At 38.4% G+C, this 25,370-nt stretch overlaps 1 protein-coding gene across 1 annotated transcript in view; it reads left to right on the forward strand.

Moving 5' to 3' along the window:
• ZBTB20 (zinc finger and BTB domain containing 20) overlaps positions 1-24,502 on the forward strand; it is a 70,409-nt gene extending 45,907 nt beyond the window's left edge. The window contains exon 4 of the mRNA XM_011376648.2: positions 1,167-24,502. Coding sequence (XP_011374950.1) covers positions 1,167-1,588 — 422 coding nt within the window. The 3' untranslated portion in view covers positions 1,589-24,502. The remainder of the gene's footprint in view (positions 1-1,166) is intronic.
• The last annotated feature ends 868 nt before the right edge of the window (positions 24,503-25,370 follow it).

Genomic DNA, 25,370 nt, shown 5'->3' on the forward strand with positions numbered 1-25,370 from the left:
ACCTCATGGGGTCATTCAGTGACAATATTTATATTTACCTTACTATTTTTAACAAGCTTAGTCATTTGGTTTCTAAGTCAACAGCAAACCAAAGCAGTAAACTGAGGAGAAAAAAGAGTTTCAGCCAACAGACTGAGAGCAAAGAAGGAGAAAACAATTTTTTAAATTGACCCAAAAGTTCAAAAAAGCGTATGGAACCATTTAATGGGCAGGGGTGAGAGAGAGGATAGTGCTGTAATAAGAATACCATGCAAGTATTCCCACACAACTCTTGGTGGTCTGCAAAGTGATTTCATATGTTTTTCTTGTTTTTGTTTTTGTTTTATGTCAACATCAGCACAGTGAGGTATGTAGAACTGTATACCTCAGAGGCATTGGAGCCTGTGTATTAGAGCCTGAATTTGAACAGGACCATTTGATTCTGATCGTCACGTTGTCCACCACCTACTCAACCTCCATGCCAGACAAGGCCGATCTGCAGCTCAGTGCAGTCAAGACAGAATAACTGATTAACTCTTAAAATTGCATTTTAGAAAGATTTCTCTAAAACAGATAAAATTGAAAGTGTAGCTCTTCAGAATGACTTATTCCCGTGTTAGCCAATATTTTCCAAACCTAAAATCAAGGCACGAGTGTAGTTACTAGATAGAATACTGGAGATGGAGAGTGTCTCCAAAGAGCCAAGCTGTGTGACGACCATCCTTAGTCCCCGAAGATTCTAGAGGACCCCGTGTCTCCGAGGATCTTTCCCCTCTCTTATTGCTTTTGTTTGTTTGATGAAGTTCATGAGAAACACATAATGTAATCCCCTAATAATGACACTGAAAATGACCCCCTTAAAGCAGCCCTCCCTTTTCTCCACAGGATGACCTTTGAAGACTTAGTGGGGAATATCTTGTAGCTTTCCAAGAGAGCCATTTTCTGACACAGGGCAACAGAAAACTCTAAACTGTCCAGGCATCATCTTAAAGCAAGGTTTCTCAGAACATGAGAGGCCAGGAAGGACTGGATCTTTCCAATCAAGAGAGACCCATTAACGAATCAGACTTTATTTTTTTTTAATTTCTTTGTTTTTGTTTCTTGTCGTCCTGTTTTTTTGTCTCTCATTCTCCCTCCCTTGCTATGTCTCGCTCTGTCCCGCCTGCTGTCTCTTCCCACATCAACAGGTGAGAAGCCCCACCAATGCAGCATCTGTTGGCGCTCCTTCTCCTTAAAGGATTACCTTATCAAGCACATGGTGACACACACAGGAGTGAGGGCGTACCAGTGTAGTATCTGCAACAAGCGCTTCACTCAGAAGAGCTCTCTCAACGTGCACATGCGCCTCCACCGGGGGGAGAAGTCCTATGAGTGCTACATCTGCAAAAAGAAGTTCTCCCACAAGACCCTCCTGGAGCGACACGTGGCCCTGCACAGTGCCAGCAACGGGACCCCTCCCGCGGGCACACCCCCAGGAGCCCGAGCTGGTCCCCCAGGAGTGGTGGCCTGCACGGAGGGGACCACTTACGTCTGCTCCGTCTGTCCAGCAAAGTTTGACCAAATCGAGCAGTTCAACGACCACATGAGGATGCATGTGTCTGACGGATAAGTAGTATCTTTCTCTCTTTCTTATGAACAAAACAACAAAAAAAGAAACAAAAAAAAAAAAGCTATGGCACTAGAATTTTAAAAAATGTTTTGGTTTCGTTTTTAATTTCTGTTTTTGTTTTTGTTTAGTTTCATTTTGTACTACATGAAGAACTGTTTTTTGCCTGCTGGTACATTACATTTCCGGAGGCCTGGGTGAATAGTAGTTTTCCCAGCCTCCCTCGGATGGTGGCCTTAAGGCCTGGTAGTGCTTCAAGAGGTCCACTGGTTGGATCTCTAGCTACTGGCCTCTAAATACAACCCTTCTTTACAAAAAAAAAAATCTTTAAAAAAAAAAAGTAAAAAAAAAAAAAAAAAACTTTTTTTTTCACTTGTGAAGAGCACTACAAAAAAATATATAACAAAATCTAAAAGGCCTACTGTCTTTAAGTACACCGCTTGCAGTGTTTCAGTGGACATTTTCACAATTCTGGCCGCTTGGACTTCACAGTAACCAGTTAAAACTGTGGAATATGACTTCTGGTTGAAAAACCAGAGGAAAGGCCCTGCTGTTTTCCACCTACCATGTTGTCTGATTTCATAAAAGGGCTGTGGGGGTGGGAAGGGGCAGTGGGTTTGGTGGTGTGGCAAAGGCAAATGGCAGGCTTCTCCCCCAGATCTGCTTGGGTCCACACACCCTGGCCCACCTCCTCCATGCCCCCCCTGTCAGCAGAAGCCAGGAAGATTTGGACAAGCATCAAGCAACAGTGGCTATCGTATTTATTCAGTGTCTTCGCTGAGCCACAGCCTCAGCACAATCAAGAGGGACTTTCATGAAAGGCAGGAATGCAGATAAAACAAAGATATCAGAGGTTTGCACCTACATTTCTAGGTACAAGAGAGGGATTATTTCCAACAATCTTTGCAAAAAAACAAAAAACAAAAAAAAGTGTCAGGATATATTCTTGTGGAAGAGAAAAAGAAAGAGAAATGGAGGGTGGGGGGAATAATCAAAAGTTCTTGAGGCTTTTTTAATTGAAAATTTTATAGAGGGGCAAAAGTGACGTTTACCAGATAGAATGCTGATTTTTTTAATATATTTACAACAGTATTTGTGTAAAAAAAAAAACAAAAAAAAAGTGAGATTGTTAAAAGTAATTTTTTTTCCATTTTGGTTTTGCATACACTGCCACCAATCCCTTCTCTTTTATTTTATTTCACACACATATATATATATTTTTTGGTAAGTCAAGACTGTTAAGGTTAGCGATACTGCTTCCAGATAGAAAGAATAAAAGGCAATTAAAGTTATATTTGAAAGAGAGGAAGGATATTTTCTTCATATTTTTTTTAATTTTTCTTAATTTTTATTATTTTAAGTATTGCCTGGGTTGATGAGGGCCTCTGTGGCCAGCCCATCCCTGCTGTAATTTGAACTGCTGCTTTGTATTTTGATATGTAGTTCTTTGACTTTTAGCAAGCTTAGGTTGCTCCACTGAATTTTTTTTCGACTGATCCATTTAGAATTCTGTTCTTTTTCATGGGAGGGACTTTATCTTTCACAAACAGATTTCTTGGTTCTCTAAAAGTTCATTGAGATCTTAAGATTCTAGAATTTCTATTGACTTTACTTTTTTTCTTTGATGAAACACTAGAAGTTTAGAAGTCTTGACAAATGGGTTCTTTCCTTTTGTAGTCAGCCTGGAGGAGGAGTTCACAAAACTCTGCCATTGCTCCTCAACCTTCACAACCACAGAGAGCAGCATTATCAGAAGCCTGTTACAGAGCAGGATGCCTTGATGCCAAAATGACTTTCTTCCTTTCAAATATTACCTTCTGGCTATCTCCACCATGGTTGAGAGGGAGAAATATGATGATCGTTCTTTAGATGATTTATTAACTCTTACTTTTTGAAAAGGTTTTAAAGAAAGTAACAATTTTGCAGATGCCAACATCTATCATTCAAAGGCCACCAATCCATTGTATCATCCTAGGTGCCACTCTCTCTTCCTAGTTGGGATTTCTCTCCTCGGTCCTGATCAAAGTATTATAATAGAGATTTTTTTTCATTTTTAGACAGTGTCCTGAAGGGATTCCAATGCAAATGTACGAATTCTTAAACCTAACAAAAACGTCAAAGGCGATGACCTTGCTGAGCATGTTTTAACTCACTTAAAGGGAAAAGTAAAACTTCAGACAAAACAGAAACACCAAACTGCATTTTAAAAAAGAAAAAGAGTATTTCAATTTCAAAATTACTTTTCATTGTAATTAATTTTCCTTTCAGCAACTTTCTTTCTAAAACTGTGTAGCAAACGAGAAGTCTTCCAAGGGAAGCAACTCCGTAATGACTAAATTGGTTTTACCCATCTATTTTATATTTTAGACTTTTAGTTAACTTGGATCTTTTCCATAAGTTCTTTGTGATGTTCAGTAGGATCAGTGCAACTGGAGTATGTGTGAGTTTGATTTGGTCCTGTGGTCCTTAATTCAGTAAATATGTTGCTAGAAGTTTTGTTGTAGACTTGGATGGTGAACTGACTGTTGAGTATCGCCCATCTTGATTTCTTAGAGGAGTCCTGCCAAGAACTGGGTGTCTAAAATTGGCCTGTTTAAAGAGTTAGTAGAAAACAACTTCAGAAGTAAGAAAAAGTCCATTTTTTTCTCCTGCTAATTTTGCTTTATGAAATAGCAATGTTGTGAGACTCTAATATTTCCACTTACTACCAACAGAGGGAGCATTAGTTAATTAACTATGTCGTGGAATTGTTTCGATATGAAAACAAGTCACTCACTCCGTGAAATAAAGAAAAAATTGACATTAAGAAAAAAATTTTTAATATAGAGGAAAATGACATGATATTGCTTAGCATATGTTACGAAGAAAGAAGGCCAAAAGCCACTTTAAAATATTTTAATTATTTGACAGCTGATTTAAAATAATGTCCTTATTTAGACAGAATTCATGGTACCTCCAGAAAAGTTGATCTTGAATGCCATTATGGGCCACATTTAGCTATCTGCTTTTCAAATCTGAGGGAGACCCATTTGCCTTGATACTGATTTGCCCTGTAAAAAAGCTAAGCAATTGGGTTAAAATCCACCTTTTGTTATAGAATATGTGGGGGAAAACTTCCAGTTGGGCTTGAAAGCCTAATATTTATCCTTTCCCTCTAAAGGAAGTATCTCTTATTTTAAAATGTCAGAGGATCCCTAAAAAATTTTTTGGTGAGGTGATGTTTTCATTATGCCAACACGGACCATCCAGATTTGCATAGCTGTAGACTTTTTCTACATGTCTACGTGTATGTCTCTTCTTCCCAAACATCCCATAGCCTAATGTAGTTGACAGATTGTTCTCTGGAGAGAAGAAGCAGTTAGATTGGAGTGGAAGATCTAATCTAGACGAGCAGCGAACTTGCTGTGGGGCCATTACCACATGTTCCGGCCTCTGAAATGGCTGCTTTCCAAATTTACCTACATTTTAGAAAATAAACCATCATACCTATTTCAAAGAGGTAGAGATGCTTTTAGATTGTCAATTTTAACTTTTACATTAAATAATTACAAACGTAGGCAATAAGGAAACATATATCTTGCTTCAAGAATAGAGGATGAGCATGAATCCTGTGTGTGTGTGTGTGTGCGTGTGTGTGTGTGTGTGTGTGTGGTTTTTGTTTCAAATCCAACAATCTTCTTGCATTTAGAACTTCATACTAGGATGCTGAGTGCTAAGAAAGTTTTTTTTTTTCAGTAGCCAAGGGAAAATAGATAAAATGAAAGCAAATGTACCAGATTTAATATCTCTTAGGATGAGTATGGGATGCATACCAGAACTGGTGTGGAAAAGAACATTTTTTAAGCAATTTATGATTTTAAAACTGAATTGGCTGAAGAAGGGTAAGAGAAAAATGTCAAAGAGGAATATGTATCTTAAGTCATGTAGATACAATTTATGAAAAATAAATTTCCTAGCACTAAAAACTTGGTAGCATCTCAGCATAGTGGACAATTTCCCCCCTATTAAATGCCAATATTTGAACCAAAACAAAACAAAACAAAAAAAAACAAAACAAAAAAAACCCAGATGTATAAAATATAGCCCTAAAAAGGAAGGAATTGGAACATGTGGATCTGATACAAATCTACATATGGGGAAAGATTGAGAAACAAGCCAAGTCCAAAAAAAAAATCTGAAATAAAAGTATATTGAATTTTTTTACTATATATTTTAATTGAGTTGTAAACTTTAGCTCCTAATAAGAGTTTCATAGACTTTTTCCTCCCTCGATTCCTAATGCTCTGAATCCATTTGTGCCGTGAGTGACTCTGGTGGATAATTTCCTGCTTCTGTTCCAGCTGCAATTCATCCTTCTTCTTAGGCATCTTGGTGGTCACAGTAGCTCCTGGCCTTAGAAAGAATGGCTTGGATTTGCTTTCTTTAGAAGTCAGTAGGAGTTTTCTTTTGTATCATCTCAATATTCTGGCTGTGTTTGTTTCATGTAAATCTTAATGGCTTGACCTACATGTACTTCCATCATGCAAGCACACCAGCAGTGTATGGCCAACCCAGGCCACAAATCAGTGTTTTCCCTCAGCACAGAAGTTCAAAATGAGGTGTGCCCCTTATAAATCCCTCAGGTCCCCCAAGAGAACATAGTAAAGTTTCACGTTGCTTCCTGTTGCCCTTAGGAAATGGGCAGTGAGATAGATCTGGCCAGAATTCACATTAGACATGCCCGCTTTGGAGCCTTCCTCTGTTGTTGTAGAAGATGTTATTTAATTAGTTGGGGCTAGGAGTGGAGGATATGCAGCAAAGATCTCAGATAACCCATCTGCCTCTGCTATAGCCAGTGTGCTGCTGTAGGGGGGAAAAAAAAAACGTGAAGGTGCCACATAAAAGCAGACCCAACCTGAGATGCCCTTGCGATTTAGGGATTTAGGAGAACGGGAGGATGCCCTTTCTGTTGTGACCTGACTCTTAAAAGAAATCTTCTGAAAGAATTCTTTAATCTAGGAATGAGTTGAAGTCCAGGTAATGGAAGCCCTGGGGAAGAGAACAAAAGGATTGCAAAATGTATTCAGTACCCAATAATGTGAAACCAGAAACATCCAATCACGCTAGGAAGTTTGGCAAGAGATATTTGGAGAAATCTCTAGGCTTTTCCATGGGTAGGGTCGACAGACTTTCTTTTGAGTGATTTCTGGCTCTGAAAAACCTCTTTACTCACTAGAAAAGAACTTTATTTAAATGGCTAATTTTGTCCCCCAGAAAAAATCAAAAAAAGAGAAATAGGACACTAAAGGCAGAACCATGTGACTCGGTGACAAACAAAAGGAAGGGAACACTAGAATTTCAAAAGACTCCCTAATTCCATAGAAAAAAAAACAAGGCAACCCAAGGCCTCTCTGTATGCAGTGCTGTGAAGAGTGCTTGAGCTGACCAAGCCACCAGGCTTCTGAGGCCAGACATGACTTCCCCAGTGGGATGGCGGCAGCCACTTTCTCTCTCTCTGTTTTCGTGAAGGGCCGTTTTCTTAGGTGCCCAGGAAATAAGATCACATGGAGCAAACTTTCAAAAGCAATCTCTACCCTGGTGTTCAGGCTGCATATGGAGGCAGAAAGGGGGCACAGAAGAGCCTTTGCTCTAGAGAAAGAATATTTTCTACTCCCAAGAGCGGTCTGTGTAGAGCTGTCTACCATTTTTGATATGGCTTAAACCTCCACAAGAGGAGAATCTGTGGTGACTCAGTGTTCGTGTAAACACAGACCATGGAAATTAATAACCCAAAGCATTATTTCTAGCACTAGGTATTAAGATGATTAGCCTGAGCAAAATACTCCAAAGATTTTTCTAAGTCTCTGATTATCTTTTTTCTCCTTAGCCACTGCATCCACACTGGTCAGTGGTGTACATTAACAGATCTCAGAAAATAGAGTGGAAGACTAGGTTTTGTTTCGATTCCTTTGAGGGCGAAGAGGTAGAAGAAAGGGAGGGGCCTCATAGCCTAGGTTCTTTTTCAGAACTATGTATTGCACTGAAGGAGGGGTAAAAATGCCCTGGGTTAGAACAAGGAACATCATCTTTTCACACCACTGACCAAAACACCATGATTCCAGTGGTTCTTCAGGCCCAGGCTGTTGCTCCATAAACTGAATATTTTCAGACTAAAATCTAATCTGAAGTGACCTCAGTTAAGGTATTTTCTCAAGAAGCCACTTGGAGTAAGAATTATTGCCTTAAATCAGAAAGCCCAGGGGAGAGGACAGAAGATAGAGAAATCGGAAGGATGTGGAGACATGGATATTTCTTGCTTCCTAATGGTTGCATTATCTCACACACACACACACACACACACACACACACAAGATTAGCCCTATTCATGACTTAAGACTATGGAAACAGTGAGTACCAAACTTGTTGGAACTGGCCGCTCTCAGGAAGTGGCTATTTCCTACTCTATTTCAGTGACACAGATCTGGGCTGGATGTAAAAAGACATCACATTAGCTAAATAGTGAATCCCATAAGACATGATCACAGGTGCCTGTGATGCCAGTTTTAATCATTTCTTAACAAGGGGAACAATCTCAACAAAAAGCTTTTTTATACAGTATGTATGTCTAAACTTTTTTCCCCTCAGTTTTAGTGAGTATCTGGTTTATCTGGTGGTTCTTTGTATAAATGAAGACTCACAACTTTCAAGTCTTCAATGAAGTAGCCTAATCATAGGGAAAATCTAGCCAGAGTAATGGAGGTCCTGAGTTTTAAAATACCTAACTAGGGTGTAAAACATCCCTCCTAGGCCCCTTTCAAATTCGGAGGTTTCTTTGGTTCGAAATGCCTCAATGAGATCCTGATACACCCAAGATAGGAAAAAAAAAAAAAACTAACCCCATAATAGACATCTTCTACTGTTGCAAACAGAAGTTTGTTATCGCTCAGCAAAATTATTGCAATTTATATCTATATTCTAGTAATGAAAGGGATTTAACCCATCCAGTACATCACAGCTGCTGTCCAAAATGTTTGCAGAGGAGTATACATTATACGTGTACACATCCAGTGAGAGGTGCTCTCAGTACAGAACTGTTTCACGTCCATATTCCCCAGCAACAACAAGACAGATTTTGGAACTTCTCGTCAAAGGTCTCACATATCTCACATATTTGCTCCTGCTCTCTTACCTTATTTGGGTGTATCAGTGCTGTCCGCTATGTGTGATGAGGCTTTAGGGCATTCTGAAGGAGCCCAGCCATCAGTAATTTCTATGTACCCTTTTCATGAGAAACTTGAACATGCTTGTGTGGAATAGAGTGCACTTAACAAACTCTGCACTTCTATTGGATTTAGTGATGTGTTTGTGGATGTGTGTGTGTGTGTGTGTGTGTGTGTGTGTGTGCACGCTACTTGTAGACTGGGAGAGTGTGTGTGTCTTCAAACGAAGCACATACAGGCTTAGGTCCTGGTGCATAGATACAGTTGCTTCTTCCACCATTGCGCTCAGGACTTGTGGCTTCCTTGCCAGAAAGCAGTGACCTGCCCACTCTGTTGCTTTTCGTAGCGTTTCAGATTTGAGAAAAACAAACGCAGCTTGTTGGATCCACAGCAAACCCATAGTGATGAGCTGTTTTCTTCCAGAAAAAAATAAAAGAGAAATACTCAACTAGTGAGCAGACAAGAGGAAGCAGAAGTCTGAGAGACCTTACCTCCTCTCCTGAGGAGGAAGGGTCATGGAGGCCATGCAGGCAAGGCCCATGTAAACTTTGGCCTGAACCATCCCATGGCTTGAAGGCCTCCATTCCTTCCCTCTATGCAACCCAGTGTGTGCGCACGAACACCCATCCCCTTGTAAATTTTACTCCCAAACTTAAGCTTCCTAATCCTGCCTGCATCATAAACTGTGTCTCCTGAAACCATTGTGGCCTTCGCTGAAGTCTTTCCAGGAGTGAGTTGTTTACCATGTCTAGCAAACCAATAGACTCTCGGGGGAATGTTTTTTGGTAATCTCTAAGAGTTAATGGCTGATGTCCATCTCAAATGTTAAAGTAAGCACTATTCTCAATGAATGGACCTGGCTCTCGTAGCTGACTTTGAAAGGTAACCTGGAAACAGTCTGATTCTGTTTTCTCTCTCCCATGCCCTTCTTTTACTAGATGGTTTATTATTTTTTATGACATGTAGATTATTTCTGCCGATTTCCAGAATTCAGAGGACATTTTCTCTCCTCTTCTATTTTGGTGACTTTTCCCCCTCCCCCATTAAGTAAGGCTACTTCAGTTGCAATCTTTTCCTTATTATTTTTTAAATGTATATCATCTTTCTATATCCAAAAGAAGTCTGTGACTGTAACCATAGGTATTTCTTTTTACTGGAAAAAAAGAGTTTTGTTTTGTTTTGTTTTGTTTTTTAATTAACAGTACTAGTGACCTTGTGGAAGAATATGAGTTACTATTAAGGTATGCTTACTTAAGTACAGTACACTACATTACAGTATTTCTAAAAGCTAGAACATACACATTATATATAACAACTATATTGAAATACATTATGTTATATTCATTTTACCTTTTGAATCTGCCTATGATGATGAGTTGATTGAACTATTATTTCTTTACATTTATCACCCATCACCAACCTGTTGCAGTTAATCTGGTGCATTTAATAATAATCATTAGTGCTCTAGTTTGCTTTTTATATTATCAGCTTCAGTATTGTCTTCACAGGATTTTAGAATTTTTTTTAAGCTCAGACTTAGCAAATGTAGGAAAGTGAAAACTTTTTGTAAAAAAACTTTTTGTTTTTGGTGTGGCTGATACAAAGAGGTTCATATTCAAAGTGATCTTGTTTAGCTGACCCTCTCAATATCTGAAGAACAAAAGAAGTGCATATGAATGTATATGTGATTTTCCCCTCCAGGACTGTCACTGTCTATATTTGCTTTTTAAGATATGACCAAGAGGATGCTTAACGTCCATACAATCTGACCAACAAATATAGGCTGCATTTCAAAGGGCTGTTCATCCAAAAAGCGTAAGGCAGTGAAATGCCTAATTTTTCCCACTTTATTTTCAAACATTGGTTTAAAGATTGGTTCTTTACTGACTGCTTCCTGTTTTCAGTATGCTTACAGTTATTTAAACTAGTCTTCAGTGCTTCCCTGGAAGCAGTTTGGCAATATAATATTCATTTTCCTAGGAGATTCAAAAAAAAAAAGAAACAGAGTTTGAGGAACTTTTTTATGACAGATGCTAATAGAAACAGAACTCAGAAATATATCATACACACACACATATGTATATGTATATCATTTAGTCTGCAGAATCAATAAAATTGGTGGCTCTTGGCTATCTGGCCTTCAATATCTCCATCTCTCAAAGTGAGGATTTGGTGCCTTTCTTCTTTAACCAGGCCATCATGGAAACTTCGGAAATCAGGCACCTCGTCTTCCTAGCAAGAAATATTTTCAAATAGCATTTTCAGATAAAGAGCTTCTTCAGCTTCCCTCAGCTACCTGACCCAGTGCCAGGGAAACTCCACAGTTGGTTAAACTTTACATCCTTCCTGGGTGGCTGAAACCAGTCTCATTCTCTCAGTTCTGCATTCAAGACAAAATGAAAACAGCTGTTCGTAGTACTCAGAGTGAAAACCCTTCACACTCTGGACTAATATTAAGGCTTCTCAGTGAGAATAATGCCAACTTCTTCCTTTCATCTTTCCTAATAAAGATTTATTTTCAAATCCCATCCAGTTCTACTGTGCTCCTCCAACAGATTCTTCCCCACCCCCTTTATTTAGGCTTTCCTCCTTGCATTCGGCTTATGAAGCCTGGTACTCATTGAGGAACTACCTATTCTAGTCTACTTTGAAGGGGTAACATTGAGTCCAATAGCAAAATTATCAATCTGTTTCTCCAACGTTTTCAACTAAAAATATTTCTACCAGACAAACATAATTGTGAATTGAGAGTTGGAAGCTGTTTCTTTTCCAATGATCACATAATACCCAAATTGTATCAACTTCATCATTTCCCTCTTTCTTTTTCCTAACCCTTTCTCTTTATTTCTTGGTTCTCTTTTAAGACTTCTTTAAATTACCTCTTCTCATTACCACCCCCAAAAACTCTGATAATTGTGACCCCTCCATGTTCATTTCCTTTTCTTTCCCTTACCCCATTGTGAATATCCTTTAAGCATTGATGCGAGTTCACCAACTTGAGACTTGTCGTTAGAGTGAAGCATTTCTTCACTGTACCTTCAGATTATAAAACTTATCAATATTCTTTTGAGAGTGGGAGGACCTGAGTCACAGTTTTAAATGTCAACTGTACTAGCTGAGGTCATTAATTCCTTTCACCTTCACATCTGGCCAAAAGATAAAGAGAAAAATATTTTCTGGTTTTTTTTTTAAATACCACAGTGTTCAAATTCCTGATATGAGTAGACCATTTCCGAGGGAGAAAAAAAAAAATCACCAGTGTTAACTATTTTAACACCTGCTCGTATTTAGCCAAATGACATACTGCTGGATACTAGGGTTAATCTAACACAAGGGTTAACATTTCAAAATAACTTTGATAACTGCTCAAGCCATAGTTCTTCTGAGACAAGAAAGCCACTTCCACTCAAACACATTGTAGGAGACAATTAGGAAGAATTTTTCATTTATTATCTTTTTACAAAACATATAATTATTGATTGGTTTAGAACTTTAAGCAGTAATTTACTAAGATGAAAAGATCCAAAAAGTTCCTAAAGTATCTACTTCGTAACCAGATATTTTTAAAGTATAACTTTAATATGTTTTTAAATAAAATAATAAGGCTGAGTAGATACTTGAAGGGCCATGTAATATACTCCGTAGCTCCTAAGTACCACATAATTTGGTCATTATGCTGGATCTCATTTGAGTGAGTTACAACTGTCTGGTCACCAGAGCATTGCCCAAAAGACTTGTACTGTTCTAGATCTATCCCATTACAGGATGTTTATCATGTGATCTTAATAACAACTCTGTAACACAGTCTTTTCTGACTCCCAGTCCAACACTCTTTGCCTCTTGGCTCTTATGAAGACAAATTCTGTGACATTTAGAGTACTACCTGATTTTGAGCACACAGGGGTTTGCTTTCATTCCTTGCTTTTCCCATAGACAAACAGAATCAACATATGATATGGCTAACGAAGACAGGAAATGTATTCTTAATTGGACTTGAGGCTTGACCCAGCTTTTATCTTAATCGAACCAGTCTATAACATCACTCACACCATAGAGAACAACGCAATAAAAAGACGGTTCAAACGCTTTCCTGAGTCATGTATGTAGTAGGAAACCAACATATCTTAAAGCTAGAATTTATGTTAAGACTACGATCGTCACTTGGTGTGTTCTCCCAGTCAGTCCTGTGACCTTTTCCTCTTCTGTGCATTCTGACTCCCTATATCTTTTTTTAAAGTACTCTTTATCTAAAGTGCTCTTCTCAGGCTTTGGCTTCTGAAAGAATAAAAAGACACTCTTTTAAATTCCACGTGCTGTCATTTGAAGTATAACGTGGAGTAGGAGATGATCTGGTTCTGATAGATCCCATTTGGTCCAGTTAATCAGAAGAATTTCTCCAGGATGCCATGTTGATATTATTACTTCTAGTCTCCGAAGAAGAGTTCTAACCCCGACACCCAGGTCTTCTCATTATGATCTCTGCATTAGTCTAGATTAATGTCTAAATCCTGTTTAATATTCTAGATACTCCAGGGTGTGGATTTCTTATTGCTTATGAGCCTCCTGCTTTTCCAAGCTGACACCTGTCAGGACTACCTACAGCCCTAACAATAACTAATGCAGCAAAGTAATGGTCAGAAACTTGATAGTGTGTATTCGGGAGGATAGGAAGGGATTTCTTTTTTTCCCCTCCATAAAAACCTTGCTTCCTCCCCCAACCCCGCCACAGTGCATTTCAGAAAGTCTGCATCTCATTTTACAGATATGTAGTTTTAGGATTTACAAATATAGCTTAGGAAATGTTATGAGATTGAGGCTGGCAGCAAGCCAGTTTATTTTCTGCACTGGACTTTAGGACAAGTGTGCACAAATGCAACTCCTTCCAAGAAAGTGAAACTAACATAAAGCAAAGCGATAATACTTTTACACATTAAAACGGTTGTTTGCTGTCTATAAACCTTGATTTAAGCATAATTATTACTTTTTTGAAACCTGAAACTGGAGGAATGTGTATTTTAGTAAAGTTTGTTTGTTAATTTGTTTGCCTTTATCTCTCTCTTTTCAAGGTAATAAAAGATTTTGATTTTTCTTCATTTGATAATGTCCATGGCCATAGGCATCAGTCAGATAACTGCAGGCCTTTATCATACTCCTTTCCCTCTCCCTCCTGGAATGAAAAGCCTTCCATCCTACCATTAAGGAGTCTTTTCTCCATGAAAATCTTATCTTCCTTTTCTAGTAGCACTTGAGAGCTTTGAGGAGAGAAATTGTCTCTGCACTTTGAGGGTGGAATAGTTAAAATAAAAACCTATTCCTTGAGAAAGGTACCCCATTTACCTAAACTAACGGGTCTGGGTCCAGAGAATAGGAATTGATTGCAGGTGAAGGTCATGCATTTTACACTACAAATCCTTATTAGTTCCTCAAATTTTACAAACAAAACTGGGAATAAATTAATTTAATGAAAATCCTCTTTGGCTGTTTCTTATTAATATCTAGTGCAGAATACCCAGAAAAGAAAAAGAAAGGGTGCTCCTAAAATGCCAAAATGAATCAGCTATAGATTTCTATAATTGTTCAGCTTTCTGTTCTGTTCATTTCAAGACTGTACGTTGTTCTGAGGTCTTCTATAGAGAAACATCCACTTCTCCATTGCTTCTCATCTCTACATGTGCTAGAGGTGATAGTCGCAGAGGGAGATTGGCACTGCATTGCCGGTACTTAACCCATCCATACCCCTACCACCACAAAAGGAGAAAACACATTAGAAACTTTTTTAACAGAAAAGTATAGTGCTTCGTTTGAAAGCATACTGCCTTCAACTCAACTCAACTCAACTTACAGATAGCATGACAACCTTTTTAAAACCTATCTTTTGTACTATAATTTATATTCTTAGCTCAATCTTTTAAATAATTGCAATTTCAATTAAGTGAACAAAGGAAAAGCAAAGAGGAGAAACAGGACAATGTGATAGGACTAAATCTGATATAGTTCTGGATTCCTAAAGCCAGTTCTCAGGGTTGCCAGACAAAGTTAATGCCACTCGCCCTTTGCCATTCCGCCCATCCTTCAATATTATGGTCCCAAAAATTAGTAAGATAACCTCACTTCTTTGTGATTTAAACTTCTCTTAATCCTATCAACCCCTTAGAGAAACTGTAGAAACCTTTGATTGCTCCTATATCTAACCTGCTATCCAAGGCATATACAGAGACATAACTGAAAATAAAATAATGGTTCAAATTTGATATAAGATTTAGACATAGTCTAAAGTGCTCTGTTTATGTTCACTGCCAGGGGATTCTTTGAAAAATAAGGCTAATTACTCTGTTCCTGCTCTCCTTCGGACAAACTTTGATTTGGAACAATCTGTAGGTAGATTCGTAAGAGAAAATTGTCAAAGGCATTGTTAGCATTAAACACTTTTTTTTAGTCCCATTGATTTGAACCTCAGTTTTCCTGAGGGACCTATTGCAATATAAGTTAAGGATAACTCTTGTACATCTTAATATTAAATTTGTTTTTTGCACTATTGTTAAAAGAATTGTGGTTTTCAGAGTAAGTTGAAGCAGAGTCTCTTAATAATCCTCATCATGGCAAAGGCAAGCATTTGATAGACTATGTATAGAGAAAATATATAGTAACTTTATATTTTAAAGTAATTTCAGTGTACTGACCCCACTATGCCAAATGCCTTTGTTTCTATAATCTATTCAAAACTACACATTGATTCTCCTGAGACTTCTGGCATGTACATGTGGGTATGAGCAGACGAGCAGATTTACATTTGGAGTGTGGAGACCCAGACAAACCGAAAAGACTGATTCTTGAGGACTATCAAATGCAAAACATTCTCCAGAATCACTCAGTACTGCCATATCCCAAACTAATTCCCGATTAATATTAAGTGAGAAGCTCCATAAAATATCCTACTATGAATGTTTTTTTTTTCTTACAGAATAATACAAGAAGAGGTACAATGCAGACTCTTAATTTTGGTGTAATAATTCTTTTATATTTTGTAGCTATACTTTTTGTGTGAATGTGTCATAGAGATATTTGTACCAATTTTCAACCTATCATCCTGAGGGGGGCCTTGAGAATTTTTGTGTATGTTTATTTAGATCTCTATTTAAGTATATTCAGAAATATAATTGAATAGGAAAGGAATGAGGTGAGGGAGATGGTGGTCAGTGTAAAGAAGCAAGTATTCCTAATGTCCCTATCTATGTTAGGTAAGGTGGCTGCTGCCCAAAGCCCTTGAGGAATAGCCGATTGCACTATTCAAAAATAAAGAGCCCAGCACTGTTAAATTCAGGACCGTGATCTGAGAAACAGGAAAGCTTTATCTTTTCCTGTATCCATTCCCTTTAGCATCAGAGCCGTTTGATATGATGTAACCGTTCAGTAAAAACCACTACTGACCTTAGCATTAAATAGTTATTTTCCTCTTCTAAATACTACCCTTGGTTTCAATTCGACTACTTCCCTTTATTTTCTGTCTATTTTAAAGAATAATAGAGAGTTGCATGCTAGTTGTTTCTCTCCCTTGAGCTGAAACTAACGGGCGTCAAAAGAGATGACTCACAGAAGTGTGAGGTAAAAACTGAATTTCCCACTTTTGTGGCACTGGTAACCTTTAGTAAGAGCTGTTGAAGGTTGAGCTTGGGTCGGTAATAGGGCTTTTTTTTTTTTTTTTTTTTTTTGCACTAAATATGACTGCACTGCATTGCACTACTGAAATGTATTTACTTGTGCTGGGAGAGAGTGTGTGAGGTATGGGAAAGAGACAAGTTATGAAACTAGAAGCATCGCAAAAAAATAAAGTGTTATTTCCATCATGCTTGGTCCTTAGCAGGGCTGGTGAGAATCTGTGGAATCTGCCAACTCTTGATCAGGCCTAGAAACTGCCATGCTAATAGGATCTTTTTTCTTATTATAAAGAAGCTGGGTTAGTATAGTAAGTCTAAGATATTTAAAGAGAAGGTTGGCCAATGTTGTCTCCAGCTAAGTTTTTGGTAAGAGTTGCGAAGGTGAGGAAGCCAGGCAAGGTGATGTGAAAATCTTCCCCTTGGGCCACACCACAAAGCCCTTGCTCATCAACATTTCCGTGTGGCAGAGGGCTGTGGTGATGTCCTCCTTTCAGAAAAACATAACCTTGTCCATGTTAGAGATATTCTTTCAGCCTGAGCATGCTTTTCCATCCCTGGGTGAAACCTAGATCAGGCTAACCAAAGAGGAAGGCCATGCACGTGGTAAAATCCTTTAAGACGACAGTAAGGGAACAGTGCAATAAACACTGAAAACCAGTGAAGTGAAAGGTTTATTTTGAAACAAGCTAGGCTAACTTTGAAAATGGAGGAAGGATTGGCGGACCGGTCAGAACCTATTTACTAGCTGCTCTGTCATAGACTATCCTTTATTAAGTAGAAGACCTTAACAGTGCCTAAAAGTTAGTTTTGAAGTTGTTGGGTTTTTTCAATTTTTCTTTATTGGATTTATTTTTATTGCCTTGTTTAATCTTAGAAGTAATTAGAGTTGGACAGCTCTGTAGCATCTGTTAATAAAATAATCTTACACCACAGTAAAAGCAATAGATTATGTAGGGAATAATAACACAAGAATGAAGATGCTGAAGGATTCTTACAGAATCCCAGGTGAAAGCTTTGAAGATTTTGGTTCAGTAAGAAAGGGTCACAACCATATAAATGTTGAATTTCTCTGAACACTGTCACATGTGGGGCATCAATTTGGAAAACTCTCAGTGGAGGCCTCTTTCCTAAGATTACAACATCGATACCTATCTCTTTTTCTCTTCTCCTTAGCATCCATCCAAGTCTACTATTCCAAGTTAAAAAACAAATAAATAAAAATTTTTTTAAGGAAGCCGTCAGCCTTGCTAGTCATAAAAACTCCATTTAGAGCTTTCGGAACTAACATAAGAAATCCCTTAAGCACTCAAAGCATTATCTCCATTTTAAATAAGAAACTCAAAATCCAGAGCTCTTAATAAGTACTTACAGATGTGAATTCGTAGGCACCAAAAGGATATTGACTGCACCAAACCAAAGTTATAGAAAGAAACAATTGACTTTTTAAAATGTGCTCACTTCGACTGCCCTACGATACTTGTCTGGAGGCTTTGGGAAAACAACTTCCTTGTATACTCACTGCAGTTTTGTCACCAAAGATTTTAATCTCCAGAGCCCAACCTCCTCTCTCTCAGACAAAAGTAATACAATGGGCCCAAGAAATATGCTTTGGTGGTCAAGGGATGACACTTTGATTTTCATTCTCTACACATTGATATTTGCAGGAGACTTGTTATTAGAGGAGCTACTCAACTGTCTTTCTGACCAAGGGTTTGTACAGAAGTTTTTAAAAAAATAGGAGAATAATAAACAATAGTTCTTGACACTGTAAACTAGTCTTTAATAGAGTCATGACCTGGAGACTGATGGAGAGAAAGAAACTTCCATGGAAGAGAGTGAGCTAAATCATTTAGAACCAAACAAGGATCACTGGTGAAACGTGGGGCCACATGGACACAGAGCAGATTAGTGCTCTTCATGGCCAAAGCCAAGAGCAGTGGCCATTAGGGAAGTCAGATAACTGGCTAATGAATTGAAGTATTGAAAAAGCCGCAATCTGGGTTTCATTGTGGTTGCTGGAGTGGTTAAAATGTCCGTGCCCGTGGCAAGGAAAATGCAGAGGCTGACCTGTTGTGATAGTGCCTTTCTTGTTGTAGTGAGTGCTAGATTAATAATTTGTTCAGTTATGCTTTTCTGGAACATTGCCCCCAGTCTTCCAAGGAGGTCCGAAGGGATAGTCTTCACTTAGGATGAAGGGATAGGATATTGCTCCTGGAATGCTGTGATTTGATATTTGCACTAGATTCTAAACTCTACTTTAAACTGGAGCAACTGAATGAGAGAAAAACCAAGGATGGTTTTGAAGTTAAAAGAAACCAAAAGCAGTATTTTCTGACTGATGCCATTTCTTTTTCTTCTTTCTTCCTTTTTTTTTGTGGAAGAAAAACTTTATACTTGTTGATTACCAAACTCAACTCTTCCCAATTTTTTTTCTTTATGTTCTCTTTTTCCCACATGGAACCATCAGTATGAATTACCCATCAGGTAGAAATGCTTAATGTTAACTTTGCAACCTTGCAGCCCTCTCCACCTCATCAAAGGCATGGGACATTGGAAGCTGGGATCCTTCAGAGCCACCCAGCCCATGGGAAGGCCAATAAGCATAGATATCATACTGAAAGCTGAGCTGACACATAATTTGCTCAGAGGATATTGGGGCCTGTAGCTAGTCTTAAATGATGCTCAGAAAGAGAAAGAAAACAACGTGTTGAAGAAAACAAAGGGAAGTGGTACCCAAAGTTTGTCTATTTCAACTCTCTCTTCTCTTTCCCACCTCACCACCATGTCCTCTCTATCGGAATTATATTTCATCTCATATTTAATATGTTACCAGAAGAATTATTTGGTTCCTTGGTTTCTCTCTTTATCAATGGGCTAGGAACTCCTCCAAAATTAAAAACATACCATCAGCAGCTCCCCTATGTCCTGCCAGTTTCTCAAATGCTGTCCACCTGGTCTTGACCAGTCAACTAAGATAACTTGGAAGCTTTAGCTGGCTCAACCACCTGTCCACTTTATTTTCATTTTGTTTCCATTTCTATTTGAATTTTGAGTGATCCTATGAGAAGGTGGAAATCATGGGAAAGGTTTGGAGGCTACAATTCTAGGGCATAGCTTGTCAGGAGTTTGTATTATCCAAAATATATCTTTCTACACCTGTTTTCAGTATAATCTGTGGCCCTGATTATAATTTCTATTACATTTGTGGTTATTTTTATAAGAGTAGAGTCCATTTGCTATGTCTATTTGAGTCTTTTTTTTTTCATTTTCCCCATATGGATGCAGTACCAACCTGTTCATGAAATATCTTTTTATTATATTATTAATATGTAATTCTACTGTAGACCAAAAATATAAAACTGAATTTGTTCCTTTTAAAGATATAAAGAACTAGTGAGTTAAAGATTAAGAGTTGAAGGAAAAGACAGAAGAGCAGTGGTTAACTATGTTGAGTTAGAAATCTAAGAGTAGCCTTACCTGTTTTTTAACCAGTGCTTGCCAATCATACCATCATACCATGGGATTATATAGTCTTGGCTCCTTCATTCTTATGTTCTATAATTCTTGTATGTCTGTTTGTTTTTCTTTTATGTAATTGAGGTTGCACATCATGCTATTTTTGGCAATGCCTGATTTTATTATATTGTACTTTTATCAGTCATTTCCTTTAGAAGGATGGGGGAGGAGTTTTATTTCTTTTAATTTAAAATTTGTTTAATGCACTGGAAATAAAATTGGACATATTTCACTGTTTAAAAAATCAGAAACAAAACAAAACAAAAACCACAAAGAAAAAACCAGCAACCCAATGAGCAACAGGGAAAAAAGCTATGAAAGAAATCAATCTGTACTGAATACACATATAGAATACATCCCATACAAAAGAGAAACGCCATCGAATTAGAAAAACATATCATTTAAGCTACAATGCTGAAAAAATAAAAGCAACCTGGGTTCAATGGGGAAGAGGAAAATAGGGCATTCTTTTGAGATCTGAGATCTTGTCATTGTTCCAGTTAATGCCCAAACAGGTTAAATGTGGGAGAGGCAATGATGGAGACAGTCACCCCAGCCTTCCTCATACCACTGGAGCTCTCCATGACCTTGTAGCCTATGCTTGATCTCCATTTTGAGAAAGAAAAAAAAAAATGCTATGATTGAGAAAGGGGCTTGTGTAGAAGTATGTGTACAGTACACATGGACACAGTTTAATCTTCTGCCCGCGTACTACTTCACGTGATTCTTTTTTCCGTGAGGTTTTTGCAGTAGAGAGGCCAGCAACATGGGAAACTATAAATGACTCAGAACATCAGCTATTGCTAAACAACCTCTTAATTCCAACGCGATCTCATTTCTTCAGCATTCCCAGATACCAACAGAGCCAGTTAACCCATACAAATGCACAGTGAACCGAAAGAGAGTTTTCCTAGCCAACTGGCTGTATCATTTGTTTAATATTTGCTGGGTTTTTCTGGTTTTGTTTTGTTTTAGAGTAGGGGTGGGAGTGGATGTAACTTTACAAACCTAATACAGTAATTGTTTTGCATCTTCCATGTTTTATGCAAAAACAGACATTTAAATCAATAAATAATTGTGCCCTAGACTGAAAGTTAATGTTTAGGAGAGGAAAAAAATTGTTGGAATTTTTTCTACATTTTTTTGTGAAGAATCTTTTTTGGAAAGGAAGGATACATATTTTTGTTGTGTAATATTTTCTATTTTTGAATGCATTTTATTGGTACAAGACTGTTTTTTTGGTGAAGACATTATTTAAAAAAAAAAAAAGAAAAAAACTAATTGAAAAGTTTGCCCTTAAGGATATGCTGCAGTTTTGAGGTTACAAAAAAAATAACTGATTCAAGATGCGTGTTAAAAGTTGGGATTATATTGTTGTTTTTTGTAATTGTTACAAGAAGAAGTTTGTACCCACTGCTGTTTATTTTGTTTCAGATGAGTAAGTAAAGGGATTGTTCTTGTTTTATTCTTTTTTTAGAGAAAAAAAAAAGCTATTTATGAAATGTCAAAAACACTGGACTGTGAGTTTAAGTGTGGAAGCATTTTAACACCCTGTGTCTTCGACCAATTATGGGAACCCCTTTTCTCTTCCCCCACGCCTTAGCCTTGCCAAATGAGAAAAAAAAATATATAACAGCAGTCATATGATCGAAGCCACTGAAGCCCTGCTTTAATTTTTATGGTTTGAAAAAGTTGTAAAACCAAAGTTAAATTTGTTTCTGAAATCCCACCGTCTGTAGTCCTTTTTTATATGACGCAGCCAGCTGACTCTCTGCCTCTCTGTCTTGGACCATTGCCTTCTATAAGACTGGGGCCAACTCTAATGCAAAGTGAGGCTGAGAGGTGGTGAGCCTGAGAGCTGAGGTCTCATGAAGTAAATGTGAGTGAGACTTCAACCTCTCAGTGGGCAACCACGATTCCCTATCCTGGGGCACAGCTACTTAGAGCACGCTGCTTAAGCTGCCTGAGGAGAGAGCCTCCAGTCGCCTCCACCCTCGCTTCTAAGACCCTCCTGTTACTGTTGCTTTCCAGGATGGCTTTGCCTTTCTCAGCAGCTCACATTCCATGGATGGGGTGAGGTAGGGGGAGGGATCCAGTTGAGAGAAATGGCTGTGGGTGCTATGAAGGCAACCCAGCCCTGGAGAAGGTAGGGCAAGGGACAGTCTAGCACGAGGGATCTTGCCCACCTTCTCCTTGATTCTGTGGATTGTCCATCCATCTGCTCACTGTGAAGATGGAGAGGCAGAGTGCCCTAAGGCTGTTCAATAGCTTTTCCATATTTTTTCAACATTGAAAAAATAATTTTTAAAAACTGTGATTTAAAAAAAAAATCATTTGGCTGGAGGGAAGGGAAAAGGGAAACACCAAAAGCTGTAACATGATTAACTGGAGATATTTAACTGGGGGCACTTTCTAGACCAAGACAAATGAATTCCATTCTGGACCCTAAAGCAGCCAAATCTTGAGACTGTCAATGACAGAAAGCTGAAGAGACGCCTCCATTTCCTCCTTTCTCCTTTCTTTCTCTCTGTCTCAAAATTGCCTGTTCTTTTTTTCCAACTTCCTTCAAACTATTGCCCCAGTGGCCCTTGGACTCCCATTTCATGTGTATGTGCACATGCATGCATGCATGTGAACACACACACACACACACACACACACACTTGCAAAACGCCATTTTTCTTAAGGATTGTGGGACCGAATAAAATCATGTGCCTTCATTTTTTTTTTTCCTTTTATAGTTATATGAACCTCTTCCTTTTTACAGTGTTTAAAAAAATAGGGGAGGCCGAAGCGTTAGTGGGCTTGGGCATCATTTGAGAAGTAACTTTTGTTTAGCACATTCCCCCTAAACATTGAAAAGAAACATTTCAACCCCTTCATGATGCTCTTTGGACATTTAGAGCATCAGGTAACCAGATACATGACAACCTAAACTCATTTGATCTTAGAGTAATTCCTGAAAATTCTATTTCATAGACTTCTTTGATTTTTATCAAAAATGAGGTGAGCAATGGCAAGCAGCCTTGTTCTCCTGATTTGGTGCTTTTTGCGTGTGGCGTGGGTGGGCATGGGGGTGGGGGGCGTGGGTGTGTTCAGACAAAGGGTGCATTCCTACAGATCTCTGGTGCTGAAGGGCCTCGAGTTCCTTTCAGAGACTGCATTCGACACACTTTACACACAAATGAATGGTATCACATGCAATATTTTAATGGAGCAATGGAAGAGGCTCTTTGAAATGGGATTTTGCATCTTTTTGTAACATTTTGATTTCTCTGGTGCCTTATTCCTACTTGATGCTGGCACTCACGTACCCCCAAGGAGATGACACGGAAGTCAGCCTTGGCAGTGGGGATGCTTGGGTGATGCTTGAGCATGCGGGGACGTGGGGAGGTTGGTGTCAGTTGGTGGGGAGGGGAGTAGATGGCATCTCTTAGCTGAAGCCAAGCAGGAGCTGTGCAAATCCATACAAAGTTAACAATTCCGACCTGTAAACACACCCCAAACTCATTCTCCCTCATCTGAGCTTTCCTTCCTTCCTTCTTCTTCTTCTTTCTCCGCCTTCTCCTAAAGGTGCTGCTGCTGCTGCTGCTAAGGTGCCCGGAGTCCAGAATGCCCAGTAATCACTCAGGCACAAGCCTGGCACTGCCACGTCAGCCCCTGGCACGACCAAACTCAGGTTTCTCTTGCTTGGGGCTGAGAACTGTCAGATTTTCTCATCAAAATATTTTCCAAGGAATCAGTGGATTACAGTTATTTCTGCATTGAAAATGCACTTTAAAAAATAAATAAAAGCTCCAGACTGTTTAAAATGGACAGAGGGAGCAGGGGAAAGATAAACGTGCTAGTGTCTGAACCCAGTTCAGTTTATCTCCAGTTGAAACAATATACACTATATTATGTATAAATGTATACACACTTCCTATATATATCCATATATATAGTGTATATATTATACATGTATAGGTGTGTATATGTGCATATATACACACATGCACACAACAAAATCAGATGCTCATTACAAATCCAGATGCTCATTACAAAACCAGTTGCTACACAAACAGCAGCAGAGGAAACAAGGTTGGACTCTTGCAACAGATCACAAAAAATAAAAACAGCTACTTGCAGTGACTTTGGTCATTTCTGTGTGTTCATAAGGAATGGATTGTAACAGAAAAAAAAGGAACAGTGTTAGTGAAAGGAAAAATGGGCGAAACCGTCTTGATCCAATGGGAATGCAGTAATGTTCTATACTATACCATTTCATCTGTTATTTCGTTTAGTCATATTGATTTGATTTCAGTTTTTGGCTACTGAGTAAATTTTTTAAACTCAAGTGACCCACAACAAACTGAATAAAACAACTACAGTGAAAGCCCTTTTCAATGGAAGATGTCAGAAATCTCAAAACCCTTGGCCTGGCTCAGAACTACCATGTGCAAATCCGTACTCTCTTCATGTTTGAAATAAAAACTGAAAAAAAAAAAAAAACTTTTTGAAGCACCTTAATGTGGCCATCTACTCGAGGAGTGGGTGCCACTTTTTTTCTTTGAGCACCTTATTGATGTGTTTTGCTATCTGCTGTCTTTCTGTTTCCTGTTGGCTGAATGGCTAGCTGTTAACACCCACATGTGCACAGACTGGATGTCCAGACGTGTGTGTTCTCGGTAAAGTTTACTGTGGTGACTGCTGAAAGGTGAACCCATGTCCTGATTTTTCCGCCACAGTGTTGTGATAAGATTCAAAGAAACCCTATTTCCTGCACAGAAATGTTTCTTATCACATTGTATTTTAGTATGGAAAGGAATATGGTCCCTTTTTTGCAATTGCTACTGTATACATACACACATACACACACACACATATTCATTCATATCGAAGTGGTATTTTCAATGTCTGTGTGGGTGTCACTGTTTATGCAGTTTCTATTTCCCAGCGAATTTTGAAAGGAGGGCAACTTTCTTAACCAGATTGTCTTTTCAGACTGAAGACCTAGGAACTGGGGAAGAGTTTGGAAAGAGGGAGAGGCAAGGAAAAAGAGAGCTTTAAATTGAAAGAATAAATTCCCAAGAGGAACCTGGGCTCAATGACTGCAGACACAATACCCTCCAATATTTTCAGATGGGCATAGAACACTGCTCATATCAGTCCGTGTATGGTATAAACCCATGTACACACACACACACACACACACACACACACACACACATCCATCCATCAGTATATACGTGGTTTGGGATGAGCAGGTCAATAGTTTTGAGAGGGAGTTTGTTCCTTTTTTTTTCCCTCATTATACTCTTAAATTGTTGTCAGTTATCAAACAAACAAAAAATTGTTTTTGAAAAACCTTGCATACGCCTTTTCTATCAAGTGCTTTAAAATATAGACTAAATACACACATCCTGCCAGTTTTTT

The sequence above is a fragment of the Pteropus vampyrus genome, unplaced genomic scaffold (assembly GCF_000151845.1).
Source record: "Pteropus vampyrus isolate Shadow unplaced genomic scaffold, Pvam_2.0 Scaffold1, whole genome shotgun sequence".
NCBI lineage: Eukaryota > Metazoa > Chordata > Mammalia > Chiroptera > Pteropodidae > Pteropus > Pteropus vampyrus.